General features: G+C 41.2%; 7 protein-coding genes across 7 annotated transcripts; 5 read left to right on the top strand and 2 right to left on the bottom strand.

The window, feature by feature from the left end:
- Positions 1 to 222: 222 nt before the first annotated feature.
- On the top strand, positions 223 to 1,843 carry K450DRAFT_243304 (uncharacterized protein). The gene is made up of 6 exons (XM_051589400.1): positions 223 to 429; positions 489 to 504; positions 575 to 766; positions 836 to 919; positions 994 to 1,111; positions 1,170 to 1,843. Exons 1-6 carry the CDS (start codon positions 271 to 273, stop codon positions 1,741 to 1,743), a joined length of 1,143 nt encoding a protein of 380 aa, XP_051444218.1. The 5' UTR covers positions 223 to 270; the 3' UTR covers positions 1,744 to 1,843.
- K450DRAFT_243300 (uncharacterized protein) lies at positions 1,844 to 2,890 on the top strand. Its single transcript, XM_051589399.1, has 3 exons — positions 1,844 to 2,395; positions 2,466 to 2,545; positions 2,610 to 2,890. Exons 1-3 carry the CDS (start codon positions 1,944 to 1,946, stop codon positions 2,783 to 2,785), a joined length of 708 nt encoding a protein of 235 aa, XP_051444217.1. The 5' UTR covers positions 1,844 to 1,943; the 3' UTR covers positions 2,786 to 2,890.
- Positions 2,891 to 4,666: 1,776 nt separating this feature from the next.
- Positions 4,667 to 5,582, top strand: K450DRAFT_243298 (uncharacterized protein). Its single transcript, XM_051589398.1, has 3 exons — positions 4,667 to 5,118; positions 5,183 to 5,407; positions 5,483 to 5,582. The coding sequence occupies exons 1-3, from the start codon at positions 4,799 to 4,801 to the stop codon at positions 5,502 to 5,504; spliced, it is 567 nt and encodes a 188-aa protein (XP_051444216.1). The 5' UTR covers positions 4,667 to 4,798; the 3' UTR covers positions 5,505 to 5,582.
- A 92-nt stretch (positions 5,583 to 5,674) lies between these two features.
- Positions 5,675 to 7,269, top strand: K450DRAFT_243296 (uncharacterized protein). The gene is made up of 5 exons (XM_051589397.1): positions 5,675 to 5,959; positions 6,050 to 6,395; positions 6,467 to 6,538; positions 6,633 to 6,706; positions 6,780 to 7,269. The coding sequence occupies exons 1-5, from the start codon at positions 5,718 to 5,720 to the stop codon at positions 6,799 to 6,801; spliced, it is 756 nt and encodes a 251-aa protein (XP_051444215.1). The 5' UTR covers positions 5,675 to 5,717; the 3' UTR covers positions 6,802 to 7,269.
- A 1-nt stretch (position 7,270) lies between these two features.
- On the bottom strand, positions 7,271 to 8,362 carry K450DRAFT_243291 (uncharacterized protein). Its single transcript, XM_051589396.1, has 4 exons — positions 8,153 to 8,362; positions 8,015 to 8,088; positions 7,813 to 7,948; positions 7,271 to 7,743 (listed from the first exon to the last, which is right to left on the bottom strand). Exons 1-4 carry the CDS (start codon positions 8,328 to 8,330, stop codon positions 7,406 to 7,408), a joined length of 726 nt encoding a protein of 241 aa, XP_051444214.1. The 5' UTR covers positions 8,331 to 8,362; the 3' UTR covers positions 7,271 to 7,405.
- A 73-nt stretch (positions 8,363 to 8,435) lies between these two features.
- K450DRAFT_243284 (uncharacterized protein) lies at positions 8,436 to 9,999 on the top strand. The gene is made up of 8 exons (XM_051589395.1): positions 8,436 to 8,483; positions 8,562 to 8,638; positions 8,716 to 8,782; positions 8,843 to 9,021; positions 9,083 to 9,160; positions 9,233 to 9,328; positions 9,398 to 9,559; positions 9,635 to 9,999. The coding sequence occupies exons 1-8, from the start codon at positions 8,480 to 8,482 to the stop codon at positions 9,938 to 9,940; spliced, it is 969 nt and encodes a 322-aa protein (XP_051444213.1). The 5' UTR covers positions 8,436 to 8,479; the 3' UTR covers positions 9,941 to 9,999.
- A 1-nt stretch (position 10,000) lies between these two features.
- K450DRAFT_243280 (uncharacterized protein) lies at positions 10,001 to 11,039 on the bottom strand. The gene is made up of 2 exons (XM_051589394.1): positions 10,619 to 11,039; positions 10,001 to 10,559 (listed from the first exon to the last, which is right to left on the bottom strand). Exons 1-2 carry the CDS (start codon positions 10,928 to 10,930, stop codon positions 10,104 to 10,106), a joined length of 768 nt encoding a protein of 255 aa, XP_051444212.1. The 5' UTR covers positions 10,931 to 11,039; the 3' UTR covers positions 10,001 to 10,103.
- Positions 11,040 to 11,537: the final 498 nt, after the last annotated feature.

Here is an 11,537-nt window from a genome sequence, read left to right as displayed (position 1 = left end):
ATAATAATCCGCCAGATTTGCCCTTTTATTTCCAAGTGACAATGATAATTTTTTTAACACCAGCTGGAAAACGTTTTTCCACTTGCCAGGTGTATTAAGCAATTTTGGACTTTTATGGATCATTTTTTTGAAGAGATCGCAGTAAGCTTGGAAGAATCTGATTCTGCAAGTCATTTACAGCCGTAATTCAAAACAGATCATTGTTTATTTCCTTCAGAGAAAGTTTTAGCATCAATAGCTTCGCTAGGATGACCGAACTTCCCCCTCGTTATGACATTTGAGCCCGTAAGACCGGTTGATGTGACTGGCATTGGGCCACTCTTGAAATATTGCAATTGGCCCAACACTGCAGGAAGTTACCAGACAACTGTAATGACTGACGCTGACATCTTTGCCTCCCAAAGAGTGCTTAGCATTCAATCCCATGTCGTAAGTACATAACTGAGTTGGCTTCTGCATTCTCGCTTCAATTCTAACTGGACTTATAGGTATCCGGGTATGCAGGTAAAAGTCGACTTGTTATCGCGCTACACTCCTGACAAGTACGTCGGCTCCTAACACTATGGTGTCATAGGCAATAAGGCAGCAACATTTCCGCTCCAGACTCTAGGATACGATGTTGATGTTCTGAATATTCTTCAGTTCTCAAATCACACTGGTTACCCGTCGTGGGGAGGCAAGCGAATCTCCCCTGAAGAGATACAGGATCTTTTTGATGGTTTGAAAAAAAATGGGTTGATGGATGAGTATACTCATATTCTGACGGGTAAGATAAATCATCATACACGGTCATAGTATCTTTAAATTTTTGTTGACCCATTTCAACGTTTGTTAGGCTATATTGGCAATGCTGCAACGCTGGAAACATGTGTCAAGGCGATTCGCGAAATCAAGGAAAGCAGGAAAGGCGTTATTTATGGTAAGTTTAGGCTGCTATAATTAAGCCATTTTAATCTTGTGCAGCTATGGATTTCTGATTATAATGCTTGATAGTATGTGACCCCGTTATGGGCGATGATGGTAGCTTATACGTGAGCAGTGAAGTGATTCCTCTTTATCGCTCTATTGCTGGACTGGCCGATGTCATTACACCAAATCAAACTGAAGCAGAGTATGTATATGCGGATATGCTACATGCATGAACCATCTGTGCTAATGAATCACTTTAGGGCTTTGGCTAACACTAAAATTGAAACACTATCGGATGCACAAGAAACCATTCAACACCTTCATCAACTGGGAGCTCCCCATGTCATTATAACTTCCGTACATTTACCACAACAAGATGTACCTAAGCAGCTGATTGTGAACCCACAATCAGACAAGGCTCTGGTGTGCATTGGAAGCAGTATTTTAGAAAACGGCCAAACGAAGCAGTTTCTCGTCTCATTCCCAACTTTCCAAGGATATTTCACTGGTACAGGAGACATGTTCTCAGCGTTGGTAGTGGCAAGACTCACAGAACAACTTAAGACTGCAAATGAAAGCGATGATGATCTATCGCCGTTGGCTCAGGCTATCTTTAAGGTCGTTCTGACGCTCAATGCGGTCACCGAGAAGACATGGAAAAGACAGAAGGAATACGTCAAATTACAAAAGGGGGAAGAAGCGTCGGACATAGAAGGCAAACCAGATAGTGCCAGTTTAATTCGCCAGTGTGAACTAATGGTGATTCAAGGCAAGCAGGCCATAGAAAATCCACATTTGTTTGCCCGCGATGAAATCAAAGTCGTGATGATATAGTGGCATCTACAATGATAAAGAATCAATTTTTTTCCAATAGAATGAAGACCTCAAAATATTTCGGTTTTACCGATATTTGCATCAACAGATATTTTTACAGTAATCCTTCAGCCCAATGGAGAAAAATGAAAAAAATCCTGAGAGCGCCAAATTCATCACTGACAAACTCAGGCATTAACCAGTAACCAAAAATATCCAACATGGTGCCAAACCCACCCATTTTGCCAAAATCCACTCAGGATGTAGACGAATCAAAGTATACTCGCCACGGAGTTACAGGAGGATCAACGTCTTCAACCATAGGTGCTTTCCTCAAGGGTCGTCGTGCACGCACCATCTTATACGCTTCCATCTTATTTCTCGGATCTGTTTGGTTGATTACACAATATGGCCATAGCAACTGGAGAGTCAAGTCAAACGGTGCCAGTGATGTTTACGATCACACAATTGGTGAACATGGTGCCCAAAAAGATGCTGCTGCTATAGCTGCCGTTGAAGGAGACTTGATGGAGGTTGTCGATGCTGATCTTTCGCTCAACAATAAGCAAGAGAGTGCTAACAATGACGATGAGGGTGATATGCCAGTTGAAGCAGAGATTAGATCGTTGATGCAAAGATACCCTGTACTTGTTTTCTCAAAGTCCTATTGCCCGTAAGTGTAAGATGAACCTGCTATGCGCAAGTCTTCAGTATACTGATGCCGAACATTTTTTGTTATGAAGCTTCTCTATGAAAGCCAAAAAGGTTCTTGCAACCTATAGCTACAAGATTCCCATGCATGTTGAGGAAGTTGACTTGAGAGGTAAGTTTGCTATCCATCACAATTTGCTGCATCGATGTGTTTCTGACGTAAGCCTCTTTGACAGACGATGGCATGGACGTGAAGCAGGCGCTCACCTTAATGACTGGAAGATCTACATTCCCTAACGTCTTTATAAACGGAGAAAGTATTGGTGGAGGAGATGAAGTAGCAGCAATGGAACATAGTGGTCAGCTCGTAGATTTACTTACAAAGGCAGGCGTATTGCAGTCATCGGCTTAATCACATATACTGTACCTAGGTGCATTTCTCATGTACAAATTTATTTCAATCAATTCATATTCACATTGAAGTCAAAGACATTATTATCATTTATGAAAGCCATTATTCTCTTTTGCTCTGTTGACGTTATTGGAATGAAGAAGCGAAGGCAATCGCGAATACGTCATCTGCCGGCGATATCTGCTCCTGGCTGCATAGATGGGTTTCTGTCTCCTGAGTCTGTAAAGAGCCAGTATGTCCGTGCTCTTCGTATATATGCTTTTCTTCGTCATAAGAAGCATCACTGGGGGTTTCGAATCTCTTCCTCTTCCTCTGCATGATATTCACTTAAGATTGCAATGGATGAATTTGATGTTACAACGTGCACTTACGGTGATTTGTGTAGCATAGCCCATTCTGACGTTTCGATACAGGGCCATCATTAAACTTTGTTCTGAGGCTGCGAATGAGCTGATGGGGGAACATCTTTCAGAAGGTGATATATCGCTACCCTGATGAAGCTTAGTTTCATGTATTTCAATCATAATTATAACCATTTTGTGGCTTCTACGTAAGCTTACTGAAAAGTGGGTTAAAGCATAGTTTTTGAGGTCAACCGATCGACTGTTATGGGCAATATGAAGTAAAGAGCTTGCAATGATTGGCATATACTGCGATACACCTTTCAGACTCTAATAATTGAAGGAATTTTTCAATGAGACCCTTGATCCTGCTGATTTACCAAATCCAATTCTTTCTTTGGTCAATATACTATCCTTTGCATTTATATTAATACATTTTTTATTATTTCAGGGAAGACACGAGAAATAGATTAAACATACCATACATTAATGTAATTCACTGAGAATATCATAGGGTATTGTATTTCCAAGTCCTGCATTATTTTCTCTAGTGCTTTTGATACTGCTATACATATCTTGGCCAAGTTTTCGTTGTCAACCTGAAAGTTTTGCATATGTGATGGAAATTATCAAGGACCATGGCCATATTGAACACTAATTTAGACAAATGTGCTTAAATGTAATCAAAGGATATTATTTGACTGCCAAATATACTTGAAGTGAATAGAGCGTAGTATTCCATTTCTTGTCACCGAATTTGATGCACAGTTCGGCGGCCAATAAGTAAAAGTAGTAGAAGATTTGAACAATTGCCCTGCAGTTTTAGATGCTGTTTTTTAACATTTTCTTAAGAAGAAAAAAAAACCCAGTGTAATCATTCAAGCATACTCTTCTGCCAGTCCTGATTTCCCTCTTTGCTTACAACATTTTTGGTGAAGCCATGCTTTGTAAGCCGCTTTTAAGTGCATTGTTAATACAAGACATTGTTTATAACTTGGAAGGCGCAGGAATACCTTGCACACCATACTGGTGAAGGTCCCTATGACATTTGGCGTGAATGCTATATTAGTTTCGCAGTAAATAGATTGTCAAGGCCAATAAACCAGGATGATGGAGATGAAGTGATAAAATATGTCAATAGATAGTGTAGCTAATAAAAGGATATGATCAAAGGAAGGCAGCTGCGATCTAGCACCACTTCCAAGTCTGCCGGGTCCCCAATGACTGCCGAGATACCATTTGGATACGACAGCTTCTCTTCGCAGCACAGGCGTAATTTTAACTGGCCAACCTGACGATTTGCTCTGGGAACGGTAACCACGGCTGTGTGTATGCGTTCTAAAGTTGAAGACATGCGACGTGATCATTTTCTCCCCTCGCTATATTTTTATAAGGAGTTTAGGCAAGCATGGGTTTATACTCAGATGGCACTGCCTGTTCAATTTATTCAACTTCAACGAACCACGCACTACCATTGACATCCTTTAATTCTCACACACTTTTAATGCATATCACCTTGTAACATCGTTACATCTAGCATGTATTTGGCAATAATCCCAATTTCCTGCCCTAGTCTCTGAAAGGGAACATTTTTAGTGACACACAAATGTAGTCCTTCGTGCCAAGTTCGTCTTCGGAGTTGTTATTCTTCTCGACTCGACATCAGTACGAAATGGGTGTGGCATTGATCTTAAGTTACTTGGTCGCAATCGCGGATTTCGCATATTTCGCCAAAGTTAACCGCGAGAGATCTGCTCGTAACTTACAAAGCGGCTATGTCACGGAAGATGATCGCGGAAGTGGCCGATTCTTGCTTACCAGCTTCATTTTATCTTTACTCGCTCCCATCTGGCTCACTACTGGCGTAGGTCATATGTGGTCGTTCCTCGGCTGGGTTGGCCTTGGATGGATGGTTGGAGGTGTATTGTTACGACTCTGGGCAATCCATGTCAACCAATTCTTTGTAGTTGATCTTACTGTTTCAGATGATATGTAAGTCACTCGCTTTTTGCAAGACAATGTGCCCGCCCGTAGCCCTGACGCAATTTTTCCTTAGGTTCATTTGTACAGATGGTCCGTATAAAGTTATCAGACACCCAGGATATATGGGAACATTGTTGATATGGGTTGGCTTCGGATTGGCCGCCACAAACTGGTTTGTTCTGATCTTTGTGGCCGGTCTGGTCACATATGCACTAATTCGACGAATTCAAGTTGAGGAGGAAGTGCTATTCGAAAGATTTGGCGTTGACTATCAGGCCTACGCCGATGAAACTGCTAGGTATGTTCATTTTTTGCATCTGCTGTGCTGGCTGTCTATAACATTCCTGTGTAATCTCATCACTTTTTTGTTCAGGCTCTTCCCTTTCCTTTATTAAAATAGTGGAGGATGGTAGCTCTTCTACCAATAAATACCATTTGTTTTAACAATATCAATCATTTTTTTGCTTCAAACATGCCGAGCACTCAAAGTTGTGACGCTCCGCGTGACCCAGTGGCGGAGATTTTTTGAGTCATGTCTCTTCAAGGCTCTGCTTGTTTCCTTACCAAAAGAAAAAAAAAAAAAGCTTAACACGAAAGTATCCATACCTATGCGCCAACAGCAACGACCACGACAGCAGTCGACTTCTGTTCTAAATAACAGTGAACAAAGGCTTCATAACCAAGTTCGACATCTCGTGCATAATAACCCTGGCTCAAAGATGAGCCGCAGTCGCAACAACCCAACTTCAGACCACAGCCTGTCAGCAGGCTATGTCCGCGATTTGGAGCAATGTCAAGAATCAGAGTTAATCGATATCAGAAAGAAAAACACGCACATTTTGGGAAATCCGTAAGTATACATTCTTTAGTCATTCACTCCAAGATCAACATTCTGTTTATATTGACTTTTTGACTGTGACAAAAAAATATATGTATTTAGGACCATCGTGGCTACTTTACCTGACAAAGGCGAAAAATTACGTGCCACTAACATTGTAATAGATAGCCTTTTAGCCCAACTAAAACCGGATGGAAACTTCCAGGCTTCTCCAGTAGAGACAGCAATCCAAGAGCCGTCAGACGACAATGATATTGATGACGCCCCATTAACGGACGCCATCTCCAAACTAACTTTGAAAAACAAAGAAAACGGGCGAGAACACTCTGTGGCTCTTGCCAATGCCCAAGCATCGAATAATCAGTATGTCTCTAGCGGTATGATGAGGACTAGAAAATCTTCAATAGCCGAGGGAAGTAACAATGATGCAAACAACGACCCAAATAATGTAAGTACAGCATGCATTTATACAATTGCCCTTCGTCGAAGATGTAATTAAGTTTCGTCGTATATTTTCAGAACGCTCGAGTACGAATGATTTCATTGAACGAGTCATTGCAGCTACAAGATTCACACCAGCAGACTCAAAAGGTTAGTTATAATATGTCAAATTATCATACTTCGAGATGAGCATTTCAAAGATAATTTCTGCTGACACTGTCAACTCAAATTACTTCATTCATAGTCACAAGACCTAAGGTATAAACTGCAAAAGCTCAAAAACCATCATAAAGACTATAGTCTCACTGAAGAACTGAGGTACTTGATGCGAACATCTAAGACCATTGTATCAAATTCTGCGTAATACTAACTAATAACTATCTACAGCGAGACCATGGACAACCTTCGATTAGATCCGGAAAGTGAACAATCAGAACCTGCGGATGACGACACGACGGATACCGATGTAGATGAATCAGATAGGGAGGACACTTTTGACGAATTCTATGACGAGGGTTTTGACGAGGACAGCGAGTTCAATCAGCCACGGCAGTAGATTTCTTCATCACCCTTTTTATGCAAACCCATTTTGTAACACTTCCCACTTATTTGTCTCTGCTTTGACACTTCGACTCTTGTACTATTGCGCCATGGTTTTGTAAATTAGCGTTTTTTTAGTTGGTGAATTACTTTAGTTATTGCGCTCTCGCCGCTATTTTGTTCTTTGTTCGTTTGAAAGTTGACTCTGCATTTTTGCTCCATATTCTTCGGAAATACATGACAAACTTTTCCAAACACAAATCGAGGCATATATATCACCTATAAATTTGAAGTTACGGTCGTACTCTTTTTAAGCTAATACAGTTGTCCAGGCAAATGTCAAGTCTGCAATATAAGCCTGTTCGGTTCAAAGCAGCTGATATAACTACTGTAAAATTTTGATTTTAAATGGGATCCTGATAATGCACAATTTTGAGTATATTATGTTACAAAAAATGATAACTGTAGAGAGTCTAGTTAAAACTTGACAACCTTCTTCTTTGCTTGAGGCTTTCGCTTCTCTACAAATGTTTCAAGTTCCTTTTCAACCTTGGCTTCTTCACCAAGTTTCTGTTTCTCTTCAACAAAGATGTGGAAGTCGTCATCATCCGCACCCTTGGACAAGTCAATCTTTCCAACAACGGAAGTGCCAGCCTCCTCCTTTGTCATTTTACAGTCTTTGGCCAAATGGTCGACTTTACCGCAGAAACGGCAATTGCCACCGTTAGGGTACATTCCCTTCTCATTTTTAGGGCACTGGCCAGCCAAATGTCCTGTCCCTTCACAGACGTAGCATTTAGCAAAAGGTAACTTGGCTAAAAAAAAAAAAGGGAATTAGTATTATGGAACTTGGCTATAAAAACCCATTAGAGGCAGACACCTACTCCCATTCCTAGGCTTTTTGCAAGCCTTCAATGAGTGCTCGGTTGATCCACAGTTGTAGCAGATTCCGGTGCTTTGCTCTTTTGAATTGGGACAATCTCTGCTGTTGTGACCCCTCTGTCGGCAAGCAAAACATATCTGCAATTCTATGCGTTAGCTGCAAGTAAAAATACACTGTGACTGGAGCAAAATGATGCCACATACCGTATTGGTGGTTTTTTGCACGGCTCTACGCTTCTGTCTCTTCTCATTAGCAGACATCCTCTGTTCTCCTTGGCCTAAATTCAAAACAATTTGAATAACGTTGAACCCTGTAAATGAGCAGCCCTAGTCACTCCTTACCATCCAGCTTGGAGAAGCTTCTCTTCTTGTTTCCACTGTTCTGTCCCGACCCGCTACCTTCTTGCTCTCCATCGTCGCGGGATCTTGGGTGTTTAACCTTTGCCGGAGTCAAGGGGGCAGACTCCCAGCTTCCACTATCTACGTGCTGCTTTCGACCTAACTTAGTGTAGCGTGTCATTTGAATAGTAGGATATGAGTTAAGGCGGGCTGTAAGAAAAAAAAAAAAAAAAAAGGTTTGAAAGAGCCGTCACGTGTGCCAGGAGGCCATTGAAATTCACCTTACTGCTTCGTGATTCAGATCATCGCGCCTTTCACTGATTTGACAACATGGGTAAGCATCGAAGTTATTCTCTCATATACCGTTCAGATCATGACTCAATAACTGATCTTTGTACTGATTATTGAATAGATGCTCAAAAGGCTATGCTCGATGAGCTGATGTCGCAGTACGTCGATGTTGATAACAAGGACTTTTGGGACGATTCGGTATAATCAACTATTGACTTGGAGTATTATAATTGATATGTTTTGTTCTATTAACACCTTTCGATGCGTCATAATAGGTTTGCAAGCATTACTTGGTCGAATTTTGTCCTTCATCGCTGTTCACCAATACCAAATCTGATCTAGGTATGTGCCATTTGCTGAGTCATTCTGTGATTCCAACACTGAACATATTCTGTTTCATAGGACCATGCGACAAAATTCATAACGACAGATTAAAGGAGAAGTACCAGAATAGTCCAGACAAATATAAATATCCCTATGAACAGGACTTTGTGAAATACCTGACATTTCTCATCGATGACTTGGATAAGAAAATCAGACGAGGCCGAGGCAGATTAACGATTCAATCCATGGACGACAAGGTACTTAAGTTTCAAAGAATTTCAACATGTAATATGTAAAATATTAACTTGCTCTCTGCAGCATACTGAGGCCATTAAAGGTGAAAGAGAAGAAAAACTAGTCTTGCTTGATGTCAAAATCAAAGATCTTTTAGCAAAGGTTTGTGGATGACAAGAAATGATAACAGTTTTAATGGTTGATTGTAGCTAACTTTTCCTGATGTTTTGAAAGATTGAAGAGGCTGGAGAAGAAGGTCGTGTACAGGAAGCTACCGACTTGACCAGGGAAGTCGAACGACTCCAAGCTGAGCATGCCATACTGAAGGAGGTAAGTTATATGCTTCTAGAATGGCAGCTTCCGCCTGTACTTTATCCCTAATCTGAATGAAATTTTTAGAAAGCAGATAATGCCGCACGTTCAGATAAGAAAATGGAAGTTTGCACAATTTGTGGAGCATTTCTTGTGACAGGAGATGCGCCAGACCGTTTGGATTCTCACTTCTCCGGTAAGCAGCATCAAGGATACCAAAAAATTCGTGACACTTTAGAAAAAATGGAGGTAAGTGATACACTCTTCATCGAATACACATATATATATATGTACCTTGATTTTAATGATAACTCCCAAATGAAGTCCACTTCACGTCATACTGGCAGACGAGACGATCGCAGAGGAGGCTACGACAGACGTGATCGCAACCGCGAGAGAGATCGCAGAGATGGAGGTAGGGACAGAGATCATTCACGATATTCTGATCGAGAACGAAGAGACGACTATCGCAGGGACAATCATCGTCGTGGCAGCCAAGGTCCGTATTATGACCGAGATGCTGACTGGGATCGTGAAGCGGATCGCTACAGCCGTCGACGCTACGAAGACGTGGATCGACCACGAAGATCACGCTCCAGATCACGATCGCCAAGACGAAGAGGTGACTGATTATTTCACATTTATAAATTCAATGCTGTAATAAAGCACTTTTTTCTGTTTTCAAATCGTGGTGTGCTGGTTTTAACAGTGCGAAGATTAAAATCATCTATTGCCTGTATTATTGATCGATCACGGTATTGTATTATATACATTCAAAGAAAAGCGAAGACCTCTAAAATACGGTCATCAAGGCAAAGCAGGCATAAAATAAACCTACAGGGTAAGCGACTAAAAAGCGTTGCTCATTCATGTGCAAAACACTCGTGAACATGCCTGAGCTTGAGAAGGTACACCATAGAATACTAACGACTGACAAGATAAATCCAATGGCACTTCCTAATTGAAGCACAACGCTAAATCCACTGAGCATGACCATAGGTAGTAGGCAGTAACCCAAAACGCTCGCTGTCCGTGACCAGTCAATACCAGTTTGGCTCATCATATTAAGGATGAGGAAGATAGACACCATGCCAAGCACTCCTACACCATAGATGTATCCAAAATGGCTTTTACCAGTGATTCGAAGGAAAACGCCAAACATAAGGATAAAGAGCAGAGGTCCTGCCATGTCGGCATCGTCCATAATGTTGGATGGAACAGGTTTAAAAGGATTCAATACGGCCATGCTCTATTATTACAAGTTAGACTGTGGGTTTATGCAAATGCCCTGAATAAGTTGAATCTCACCTTTGCTCTAATGTGCTGGAAGTTGACGCCAAGTTCCTCCATTAGCGGAGGCTCATCATCGAATCCACCTGTTCCAAATGCACTCCAAAAAGATCCAGGGGATCTACTGTAGTCGAAGTTATTACCACTTTGCATGTTGGCTGGCGGGCCGGGAGGTGCATTGCCGTAGTATGAAGGCGAGGCATTGTAATTATCGCCATAAGATGATGAATAGAATTGCAAGTTATCTCCTCCAGAGGCAGCTTGTTGGTTATAGTATGCGTTGGAATCAGCGTTGGAGTCAAACAGAACGGAGTGAACTGGTTGAGTCATGTTTGATGATCTATCGCGATGCCTTTGCAGAAGAGCTATCTTTTTTGGGCCTGTACGAAAGTCAAAATGGGAAATTTATGACGCCGACCAATCAAATGGCATATATTTGATACGCAAGTTTTTCACCACGTAGTAAATGTTGTGCTTGTTAACAGTAACCCCCAATAGTAAGTTGAAAAACAGGCCATAAGATGTTTAGGAATGAATAAAGTCGTAGATTCTGTCAGGATACAGAAAATTACGCTTGTCTCTTGAAGTAAAAACGCTGATCTGGCAGTACGTCACAGATTAAACTTGTCTAAGCATACAGTGAAGGTGGCTCCGCTGTATGAAGCCTGATATATGAAATAAAAGTCGCAGCAGTAGATTCAAGTATTGAAGATGACAAACTCTCTTTTCAACAATATGAAGTAGAAACGAAGTCTTTGTGACATCTATGGATTGCCTTGGTGAACCCACTTTCTGACCGTAGCAGTGATGTAGAGTGTCGAAGATAGAAGGTCGTTTCTTATGTAATTTTATATCCTTATAAATGTTAAATGAACATACTATTTTGTCGATGGATATTGAAGCCAAGACTATGTAATTGCCAAGTTACCATACACTA

Source organism: Umbelopsis ramanniana (genome assembly GCF_025399195.1).
Source record: "Umbelopsis ramanniana AG unplaced genomic scaffold K450scaffold_31, whole genome shotgun sequence".
Classification (NCBI taxonomy): domain Eukaryota; kingdom Fungi; phylum Mucoromycota; class Umbelopsidomycetes; order Umbelopsidales; family Umbelopsidaceae; genus Umbelopsis; species Umbelopsis ramanniana.
Note: the sequence above shows the minus strand (reverse complement) of the source record. Positions and strands in the feature narration are given on the sequence as shown.

What these genes read in the sequence shown, in the direction of transcription:
- K450DRAFT_243284 (XM_051589395.1), top strand. An exon ending in AGGACTTTTGGGACGATTCG is followed by an intron (nt 8,639 to 8,715) that starts GTATAATCAACT and finishes GCGTCATAATAG; the next exon opens with GTTTGCAAGCATTACTTGGT. An exon ending in TTCAATCCATGGACGACAAG is followed by an intron (nt 9,022 to 9,082) that starts GTACTTAAGTTT and finishes TGCTCTCTGCAG; the next exon opens with CATACTGAGGCCATTAAAGG.
- K450DRAFT_243296 (XM_051589397.1), top strand. Translation starts at nt 5,718, where the DNA reads ATGCGCCAACAGCAACGACCACGACAGCAGTCGACTTCTGTTCTAAAT. An exon ending in ACGCACATTTTGGGAAATCC is followed by an intron (nt 5,960 to 6,049) that starts GTAAGTATACAT and finishes ATATGTATTTAG; the next exon opens with GACCATCGTGGCTACTTTAC. An exon ending in AGTCTCACTGAAGAACTGAG is followed by an intron (nt 6,707 to 6,779) that starts GTACTTGATGCG and finishes ATCTACAGCGAG; the next exon opens with ACCATGGACAACCTTCGATT.
- K450DRAFT_243280 (XM_051589394.1), bottom strand. Translation starts at nt 10,930, where the DNA reads ATGACTCAACCAGTTCACTCCGTTCTGTTTGACTCCAACGCTGATTCC. An exon ending in TCCAGCACATTAGAGCAAAG is followed by an intron (nt 10,560 to 10,618) that starts GTGAGATTCAAC and finishes TTGTAATAATAG; the next exon opens with AGCATGGCCGTATTGAATCC.
- K450DRAFT_243291 (XM_051589396.1), bottom strand. Translation starts at nt 8,330, where the DNA reads ATGACACGCTACACTAAGTTAGGTCGAAAGCAGCACGTAGATAGTGGA. An exon ending in AAGCTTCTCCAAGCTGGATG is followed by an intron (nt 8,089 to 8,152) that starts GTAAGGAGTGAC and finishes TTTTGAATTTAG; the next exon opens with GCCAAGGAGAACAGAGGATG. An exon ending in CAAAAAGCCTAGGAATGGGA is followed by an intron (nt 7,744 to 7,812) that starts GTAGGTGTCTGC and finishes TTTTTTTTTTAG; the next exon opens with CCAAGTTACCTTTTGCTAAA.
- K450DRAFT_243304 (XM_051589400.1), top strand. Translation starts at nt 271, where the DNA reads ATGACATTTGAGCCCGTAAGACCGGTTGATGTGACTGGCATTGGGCCA. An exon ending in CAGGAAAGGCGTTATTTATG is followed by an intron (nt 920 to 993) that starts GTAAGTTTAGGC and finishes AATGCTTGATAG; the next exon opens with TATGTGACCCCGTTATGGGC. An exon ending in CCAAATCAAACTGAAGCAGA is followed by an intron (nt 1,112 to 1,169) that starts GTATGTATATGC and finishes GAATCACTTTAG; the next exon opens with GGCTTTGGCTAACACTAAAA.
- K450DRAFT_243298 (XM_051589398.1), top strand. Translation starts at nt 4,799, where the DNA reads ATGGGTGTGGCATTGATCTTAAGTTACTTGGTCGCAATCGCGGATTTC. An exon ending in CTTACTGTTTCAGATGATAT is followed by an intron (nt 5,119 to 5,182) that starts GTAAGTCACTCG and finishes ATTTTTCCTTAG; the next exon opens with GTTCATTTGTACAGATGGTC. An exon ending in TACGCCGATGAAACTGCTAG is followed by an intron (nt 5,408 to 5,482) that starts GTATGTTCATTT and finishes TTTTTTGTTCAG; the next exon opens with GCTCTTCCCTTTCCTTTATT.
- K450DRAFT_243300 (XM_051589399.1), top strand. Translation starts at nt 1,944, where the DNA reads ATGGTGCCAAACCCACCCATTTTGCCAAAATCCACTCAGGATGTAGAC. An exon ending in TTCTCAAAGTCCTATTGCCC is followed by an intron (nt 2,396 to 2,465) that starts GTAAGTGTAAGA and finishes TTTGTTATGAAG; the next exon opens with CTTCTCTATGAAAGCCAAAA. An exon ending in TGAGGAAGTTGACTTGAGAG is followed by an intron (nt 2,546 to 2,609) that starts GTAAGTTTGCTA and finishes CCTCTTTGACAG; the next exon opens with ACGATGGCATGGACGTGAAG.